The 10317-nt window shown below is 29.8% G+C and overlaps 1 protein-coding gene across 1 annotated transcript; it reads left to right on the top strand.

Moving 5' to 3' along the window:
- Positions 1–1742: 1742 nt before the first annotated feature.
- LOC146885531 (uncharacterized) lies at positions 1743–2573 on the top strand. Its single transcript, XM_085674659.1, has 5 exons — positions 1743–1828; positions 1921–2031; positions 2134–2215; positions 2297–2395; positions 2478–2573. Exons 1-5 carry the CDS (start codon positions 1743–1745, stop codon positions 2571–2573), a joined length of 474 nt encoding a protein of 157 aa, XP_085530785.1.
- Positions 2574–10317: the final 7744 nt, after the last annotated feature.

Genomic DNA, 10317 nt, shown 5'->3' with positions numbered 1-10317 from the left:
TCCAGGTAATCTATAATATCCAAATGCAATGTATTTATCCTTTGATTCATGTAGATAAGATTACATTTACAATCTTTCTATATAGGAAAAGAGCTTAAAAAATAAGGAAAGAGCATCACACTCTAAGTACCCTTATAGAGGTTCACGTAAGGGGTATGCACGCATAGAACAAGAAATGGTAAGTCAATATATCAATAAATAAACAATACACAACTTGCTTATATGATTTGTAACTAGGTTGATTATATTTCCCAAAACTTAGATAAAGGAATTGGGATCAAATGTTAGTAATATTCCCCGTCAAGAATTATGGAAGCATGCTCGTGTGAATAAGGCTGGGGAAATTGAAAATGAAGATGTTCAGCAAGTTTGGAACAAATGTGTAAGTAATATCTTTTCATATAATATTTGTCTGTGTTTGATATGAGAATAAGTGTGATATGTTTGATTATTGTTTATTGTAGGTAATCTTGTCACAAACTATATAGTCAGAAGAGATGAGTAATGCTCGCTCAGACATTCTTGCTCAAGCATTATGTGTCCCAGAGTATCCAGGTCGTGTTAGAGCAACAGGATTTGGAGTCAGTCACAAAGATTATTTTCCGCCCAAAAAGCGTTATACACAACAAGACCATGATGCATTGACTACTCAAATGAAAGACATGGCTGAAAGAATGGCACGGATGGAGAATGAGATTAATTCACTTCGAAAGAAGGACACATCTAATAACATAGAAGAACCTGATATTGGTGTCAATAGTGGCCAAGGGAGTTGCACAATTTCATGAAATAGTTTTCCCGAGGTAACTAACTTTTCTACATTAGCGTAACTTGCTTACGTTAAATTTGTAATAGCTCTCTACATTTGGTCACTTTAAACATTATATCTTATAGTTATATTTTATAATGTAGGGGGTCTCAAGTTGTAAATTGTTTGTATCATCACCATTACTTTGCTTGGTTGCCCATGGGAAATTGCATAATGTTAAAGGTGATACACTACATGGTAGATCTCTACCTAATGGTCATGTTAAAGTTAGTGTAGATATTGCTGTGGAGCCAAATGTATCCTTGCCTATACCTAATGCTGATGACGAGATAATGACAATAGGACAAGCAATAGGTACATTTGTGGCATGGCCAATCAATCTTTTACAGGTTGTTGATGCGGTATGCTTGTCAAACCTTATTAATTCATAATTATTTATGAAAATATTTATCTATCACCTAATTTTGTTTAATTGATGATGTTTTAGGATTCCACTCTATCTAAAAAGAAAAATATTAATAATACGAATGAATCTGTCGCACCTAAAAGAAAATGTCAAGGAAAAATGATTGTTCAACATATTCCTCGTAAAGTGATTCATCCCAATCTTCCTCAATGGTGCAACTACCTCTCTTCATATATGAAATTAAAGCCTACAGAGTCACTTTCCCCAATAGAAATAGAGAAAGACATATTTGGTTTTGATGAACATAAAGAAATCATTAATGCAGAAATTATTGGAGAAATTATTGACTATGCATGGCTTGGTGCAACTACAATTTCTATATATATCGGGTACAATATACTACTTTTTTATAATTGACTTTAATCTTTGGTGAGTAGCTTTTATGATTTTACTAACTTTTAATTCTTATATCTTTCTTTTGTAAGGTACCTATATCAAAATTTCATTAAGCCAAATCATAAGGGGTTCTTCTTTTTATCACCCCAAATAACAACACATGAACTACCAATGAAAGAGAGAATGCAAAAAATAGTGAGTATATTTCTTGACAATGGGGTGATTAATAAGTTTGTTCTTGCTCCTATCAATACAGGGTAATACTTTTTTTCCTAACTTTATCAATAATGTATTATTTTCAAAGTTAGATGCACAAAATCTAATTTTGTTGATGCATTTTCAATTTTAGCCAACATTGGGTCTTGCTCGGAATCAATCTTAAAATGGAGATAATTTATTATCTTAACCCATTGGCGAAAGACATTAATATGAGGCAAGATTTGAAGAAGTTGTTTGACATGTAAGAATCTTCTTAATGTGATTCACATATATATATATATATGTATACTTTTTGTATATATATTTTTTTACTTATGTATGCTTCATTTTTATTATTAACAAGGGTTATACAAACCTACCGAGCTCAAAGAGGGTCTATGGTTTCAAAGTCTAAGTTAAGCAATATCAAATGGACACCAATTAAGGTAGATTACAATTGTGCATTTGAAGATCAAATGATGTTGTTTTATTTGAAGGTTAATACCAATTGTATTGATGTTTTCTAGTGTCCAAAACAATCCAACGACCATGATTGTGGGTATTACATTTGTCGATATATGAAGGAAATTGTCACATATTGTGAAGGAGGGACAATTCCAATAGATGTAAGTTATCTTAATTATATGTATTATTCATTTGTAGTAGGATTTTGATTGACTAATTTTGTTTTATTTTTCTTTGTTGTAGTATTTTCCTAGTTGCAGATGTCAACAATATTCTGACAATCAAATCATTGAAGTTAGGGAAGATTGGTGTTTTTATCTCATTAGTAAATGTTTATAGTTTAGTTGTATAATTCCTTATATAACAAAATAGGGAAGGTTAGGAATAATGTTTTGTCTAAAGTGTTTTGGCCCCACAGTCTAGCAAATATGGAACATGATGGATGAGTACTACAAATATTAGTTTTTTTTGCTAATTTCTTTCATGTAATATTATACTTTTTTAAAAATATATAAACATCATTAAGTTTTTTTGTGTAACTATGTAAGAATTTCAATGCCCTTTCATTTCAGTTTTGCTTGATTTCATTCGAAGTCTTTATACATGCATGTGAGTCGAAGAATAGAATGAATAAAAAATTAAATAAATTATAATAAACAATAATCAAACCAATACACATCGCTTGTTTTAAAAAATGTTATCTATTGATGAATTGAAAAAGTGTTATCCATTAATGAAAAATAGACAATGTTTATTTGAACAAGCGCTATCTACTAATGAATTGAAAAAGCGCTACCTATTGATGAAAAACTACTCTCATAGACAGCGCTTATTCAGTCAAGTGTTGTCTATGAGAGCTTTTATAGACAACGCTTATTCAGTCAAGTGTTGTGTATGAGAGCTTTGATAGACAGCGCTTATTCAGTCAAGTGTTGTCTATGAGAGCTTTGATAGACAACATTTTCTAAAGAAAGTGCTATCTATTAAAAAATATATAGATACCGCTTGTTTAGATAAGCGCTATCTATCAAGTGTCATTAGACAACGCTTTTTTACAAGCGCTGTCTATTAATAGATACCGCTCAAATAGATAGCGCCTAAAAAGCGCTATCTATTAAGAAAAAAAACGCTGTCTATTGCCAAATTTGGCGTAGTGATATTCTAGCATTAGTAGATGCTTTTGCTTGTACAGTCTAGAGAGTAAAGAGCTTCTTTTGTAAATATTAAGAAATAAAAAAAATATAAATGATCAAAGTGAAAAATATTGAATTAAAAAGAAATCATATTCTTTTGAAAAAATAAAAAAAAATCGTTATTTAATTTGATAAAATTCAAAAAATGTTACTAAATAGAATTTCCATGTTATTGTATGTTTCAAATAATCTTAGAATATATATAAAAAAAAATAGTAGTAAAATAATGATTTAAAAAAATGAAAATAATATAATATAAGATAAAATAAAATCTCTTAATTTTAAAAGTCAAAAGTAAATTAAAATATTTAAAAATGTAATAATAAAATCTCTCACATGAAATTCAGTTTCTTCACTTGTTATACATATATTATTTCACTTGTTATACATATATTATTTCTAATGGTTTTGTTTTTTTTGAATCACCACTTAAAACTTTTGATTGATTGCACGTAAGATGCTCTTATTAGTGTTGGTTCTACAGTGAGTACTCATTAAAGTTCCACATCAGATAATATGATGAGTAAAGTAGCAGAAAAGTACTATAGAAATAAATAGTTTTTGTTTTAGTTATCACCACAACATAATATATCATTTGAACTTATGAGAGACTTGAATAGTTGTGTGGCATTAAAAGGGTTGCAATTTTGTCCAAAAAAATTGCATGAGAAGTATGACTTTTGTCCAAGAAAAAAAATACACGATAAATGTTTGTAGTTTTGTTCACAAAAAATAAATTGTATGAAAGTTTGATGTTTTTGCAAGAAATAAAGAAAAAATGAATGTAGTAAAATTTTTGTGACTATTTTGCTTGAAAAAATTGTTTTCTTATTGCATGATTACCAACAATTGACAATGGTAGTTGAATTAACGGACCTGTAAACAAGGTAGGATAAACCTAGTATGGGGATGTTTAGGGTGTAGTAATATCTATATTAACCTTCCTTCTTATTATCATAATAATGTGGACTGAGATGATGTGTATCACAATATGTGTTATGATCTCGATCCTTTCCTACATACCCCTAAATATAATATTGAAGAGAACTATAAGTACGTGGGCAATGGTTAATAATGAATATAATTACCAGTAATATTCTCATTACTTTTTGTATAAAATAGTCAATGCTTTTACAATGTGGTAGCTTGAATTTATGTAAGAGGAGAAAATTTATATGGGAAAGAAATTTGTCTTTAAATTTATTTTGCATGACAATATAGAAACATCTGTCTAACTTTCTAGCATAAATTATTGTGGAAATTCCTCTTGCCATCATGATAACTTTACCCTAAATCAAACATTTTTTTTATCAACAATAACAAATATATTAATAAGGGCAATAGGGTTACCCCAACCCAATTACAAAAAAAAAAAAAACAAAGAAGGAAGAATAAAAGAAAAAAACAACCAGAATAAATCTAAACCATACATCTTTCTCTCCCATAACTGTTGCCCACCAAATTACAAGAAAAAATTATAATAAGAAAGGAGACTAGAACATGAACTTGATCTACCACTCCTAATGCCAATATGGATCCTGCTAGGGATGTCAACGGGGCGGGTAGGCTACGAGTAGTAGCTTCCCCGTACCCTACCCACTGAATAAATATTCGCCACGTACCCGTATCCATATCCGTCGGGTATCCGTTATGCGGTTACCCGCCTATTTTTTTCATATCCGCGGGTATCTACATATACCCGCGGGTATTTACAAAATTATTTAAAAAGTAAATATTTAATCATAAATTCAAATAAAATAAAGTAAAATACATCATTGTCATAAATTTTAAATAAAGTTCATACAAGTCCAAATAATCATAAAAATATAAATATTAAAAAACGTTCAACACAATGGAAATTCTTTAATTAGTGCTTTAATCAACAAGTCCACCTTCTCCGATTGATTCCTGAGAAAAAATTAGGTAAGTATATTTTTTACTAATATATAATATATATATATATATATATATATATATATATATATATATATATATATATATATATATAAGGGTAGTTTGTGAATTAAAGTTTAGCGGATACGGGTATCCACGGGTACAGATACTATGATACCCGTACCCGCCACGTTAACATGCGGGTATCAAAAATACCCGTACCCACGGGTAGCGGGTATCCATTTTTAATATTTGTTTCCTACCCATTGTAGGTTTTATTCGCGGATACCCGCGGGTACGAATATTTTTGACATCCCTAGATCCTGCATATAATCATAAGCACAACACCACACACCAGTATAGATTCCAATACCAAAAGAACAAGTCATGTCAATATAACAAGACTTAAGCAACACAAAACCATACACAGATAGAATTTCATTCTGAACCTATTGTAAACAAAGAACATTACCTTCACGTCCCCACCCCATCAGATAATAGAACAGTCTACTAATACAGGGATAAAAAATGAGTCCACCACCAACCTAAAAAGAAGAGCCTAATATCTGCTAAAAGCACAAAGATTGTAAACACATGGTTGGGCACAAACACCAATCAAAGTATGAAAATAATGCTTTAGGATTTTTGCACACTATTCAAATGCACCATATAATGGCCACCCATATACAGTGCCACAATTTGTTGCAATTTTTATTCATACCTTGGAGTCCAAACTGAATGAAATGTGAAGCTGCTATATTATGATGTACATATAACAGTCCCACCCATAGGTCACACATGCTTCCATACAAAATACATGCACAATGACCTCACGACTTTTTTACAATTGTTTAAAAAAACAAGTGAATCTAAGCTATTCTAAATCCATTCAAATTTGCATCTTTTATGTTTTTAATATGTATATCATTTACATATTCAGTTTCATTGACTTTTTTTTTTCAATAGTGCCTTCTAAATTAAATATTTTAATTTTAGGTTTTTTTATCTATGAATGAATATTAGCGTATTTATTTATTTTTTCTTTTAATGATATTTGATGATATGTAGAACGGTAAAGAAAAATGATTAATTATGAAATTATATATATATATATATATATATATATATATATATATATATATATGTATACATTATTTATAAAACATTCTAACAATAAAATAAAATGTGTATTAAAATATAAAAGAAATAAGAAATAAGCAAATAATATTAATTTAGATATTCAAACTCAAAATGTATAAATAATCCATGCACATTGACCTAATAAACACTAGTGCAAAATAAGTTTTTTATGCCGATTATAGCTAAAATTGGTATAGATTATATATATATATATATATATATATATATATATATATTTAATTTTAAAAAAGATATTATACTTGTTAACCTTGAAACCGAGACAATATCTTTCCCATCTCCCATTTCTTTCGTTCATTCCCTATCCTTAACACGGTTCTTCCACTACAAAAATAATAATTTTTATTAGCGGGTATTTTGTTGCGGTTATATTAAACCACTAAAAAAAATGTTAATTTTGTTATTTTATTCTAACTGCAACAGATTTTTATTATTTTAATATTTTTAACTTTTTATTAAGTTGCCCTTTGAATTTTTTTTTCGTTTTGAGCACCATCTCTTTTGCGTGATTTCTAGTTCTTGTATGCTAATAGGCAATGGCCAATCATTTCTTTATTCAATTTGTTGTACAAAATTTCCAAAAAGCTTGTGAAATTTCTTAAAGCGTTCAGAGAGAGGTGTGCAATTCTGGTAAATTTTTCAAAATTCAAAGTATGTGAGATTTCACATCTCCCTCAAAAGTGCAACATGACCTATTTGATGATGTCTTCGTAAAAAAGTGGTAATTTTCTATTCTACTGAACTCTTTGATTTAGTTTCATGGTTTTTAATTTTTAATTCTATTGATTTCTCTCATTTTGCAACTAATAATCTAATCACGATTAAGCATGGGTTATGGTGAGAAATTTTGCCACTAAAACCCTAATGACGACTAAGTATGGGTTTATGGTTAGAAATGCCATGTGTGTGGCTCATACTCTACACCTAGAGCTGAAATTTTGTCTGTGTTGTGATTGCATCCGGAGCTAGCATTGAGGAAACCTTGACTGTTACTGAAATATCGGCTAAAGGTTGTCTGAATCGAGGAACTACATTTTGCTCGGGGTATGCATACCTCAATTCTCACACTACTTTATATACTTGATCTTTGTTATTGAAGATTAAATATATGGGATTTTTGTGGGCTAGAAGTTTAGAGATGTATTTGAATGGTTGTGTGCAGTGTATTTATTTTTCAACCTTATCACATTATTTTGATTGATGACATTCAGAACTAATTTTAGACTTTAATTTTGAGTGATTGAATAATCAATGAACTCTCTCGGGCCAACACAACCAACCAGAAACCGTTCATCAGGTCTGACATGTGGAACTGGCACGTGTTTGATGCAGAGGAAAACTAGGACTTCATGGAAGGCTGGGAGGTTGGTTACATATATTTACTACGAACAAATTCTTTAAATAATTTTACATATATTTCTAATAATGGATTATAAGGTTATGGAAAATAGCAACACTAGGTCGTACTAAATAAAAATCTAAAAATCTACATCGCTAACATTTGGTTAAGACAAAAGATATAAAATTCTTAAATTGTAACTACTAGAAATATTCAAAATATATACATGACTTTTTAATGAACATCTAACTAGTTAAGTAAAATAAAATACAACTATAAATAGTAACTAAATTAAAAAGTCATTACATTTCCTATTCCATTATAATAAAATACAAAAAAAAATATATATATATATATATCGTGATCACAAAAGACTCTTATATACAAAATAAAAAAAAGGAGAATTTTGTTGTAACATGCAATAAATTAAAGAAAGAGAAGGATTGTCAGATTAAATTCTCGCATAAATACGTCTTGAGTTCAACATTATAAATTTGGGTTCTATTTTTATTTTAGATGAATGTGATATGCTTAGCATGATTATTGAGAAAAAAAAAATCGAAACTAAATTTACCGCTCTAATTATATCTTTCATATGCAATTTAATTAATATTGCTAAATTGACCTAACCGAAAGACATGCCATAATTTAATTAAACAATTATTTTCTTTAAATTCTTACAGATTGGATTCTTACAGGTCGGTACTTTAGAGTGAAAAACCAACAAAATTATTTTTCTATCAAACTTTCTTTTCCCTTGCCACTACTTCCTCCAATTCTCTCCAAGAAAAAAAAAAGGAAAGAAATAAAGAGAAAATATATTTATGACAAAACTATTAATAAGGTAAAAGTATAGATAAGTTACCTTGAAGAAGAACACTGTCTTTGTTGTTCCTCTTCTCTCTCTAAATAGGTTACAAATTACTTTTTCCTCACGAAACCTATTTTTCAGTGGCGAAACTTGGAAAAAACAATTTAGAGATGCCAAATTAGATTTATTTCTTTATCAAACCAAGACCTAGCTAAATGTTTAGAAAAATACAAAATCGAGGAATGAAAAAAGAAGCAAGACATCAAATGATAAAAGCAATGGACAATATATAATGCAAACAAAGTTATAGTGAAACCCAACACTAAACCTATGTAGCAACAGTTCTTTGCCATACATATAAGTTCTTTTTCGTCCTAGTGTGGTCATACAACAAAACCAACATTTTATTTTTGCTTTCAAAATCTTGTGCTAATAACTACTTGTTTACAACTTGGATAACTTTCAACCATGGATTTTTGTACCACACCAAAATATTTTGACCTAAATCGATGAAAAATGATCGGACAGACTCGAAGATTTCGCCGCAGTAATCACTCTGGCAGCCTCTGATCTTCAAAAGGATGAGAGCATAGTGAGAAGTTTTAGAAAGAAATTAGAGAAAATTTAGAGAAACAGAGTTTTAAAGAGATATTGTTTTCTAAATAATGAAATCTTTTATGAAATTTCTATTTATATATAAATGGTTTATTTATTAAAATAACACTAAGATCTCATTATTTTAAACACAACCACTCCTAAAGTATGATTTTATAGATTCTCACAATTAATCCTTGTATACAAAAACATAAATGAGAATTTTGCTGCAACTTGCAATAAATTAAAGAAATGGAAGAATTTTCAGATGAAGTTCTAGTACAAGTGTTTTTTTACTAGCTCAATTCAGCATTATAAATTTTGTGTTTTAATTTATTTTAGATGTTTGTAGTTTTCATAAAACTGTGATATACTTGGCACTTGCAGAAAAAATCTGAACTAAGTTGACTGCTATAACCCTAACTATCATATGCAGCAATTCAAATATATATATATATATATATATATATATATATATATATATATATATATATATATATATATTTATCTTTGTGATAGGTGAGACTACAGTAGTAAACCTAAGAGATAGCCAGTATTCGAAATAAAGCCTTAGGGCAATACAATACACGGGCCTTCGCCCTAAAGAAAAGCCTAAAGAGACATGAAGTCCAACACAGGTAGACTGTGCAGCGAAACCATCCCTTCTTTGTTGACCTCGAGTACCTCTCGCATCTGCTCCCATCAATAAATTGATGATCATCGGAACGGTAGAAGAACATACAAGGCAATCAAACAAGCAAAAGGGTAAGCTAGAGCCATAAAGATTTTATCATGCAATCAGATATACTTTAACAGTCCAATATACATACATCATCCAAGCATGTTATGACCTCCCAATCAATAAACTAAGAATCGACTTGACTCATCCGGATACATATAATCTGGTCGGATTCAGCGGATGCTCGCACTTGTGATGGATACATCTGCTCACCCTCGAGCTATGTGTTACAAGTGTTATAATGAATCAATTCCCTCACACACAAGGGTAACCCTTAATGAATTTCAGGCCTCTTGCTACTCTCACCACAAGAGTCAGTCCGCTCTAAGTGAGACTGATTGACTCCTTAGAGTGTC

This window comes from Vigna unguiculata, chromosome 6, assembly GCF_037176805.1.
Source record: "Vigna unguiculata cultivar grain cowpea cultivar isolate G323 ecotype 2 chromosome 6, ASM3717680v1, whole genome shotgun sequence".
NCBI lineage: Eukaryota > Viridiplantae > Streptophyta > Magnoliopsida > Fabales > Fabaceae > Vigna > Vigna unguiculata.
This window is presented reverse-complemented; position numbering and strand designations above follow the sequence as displayed.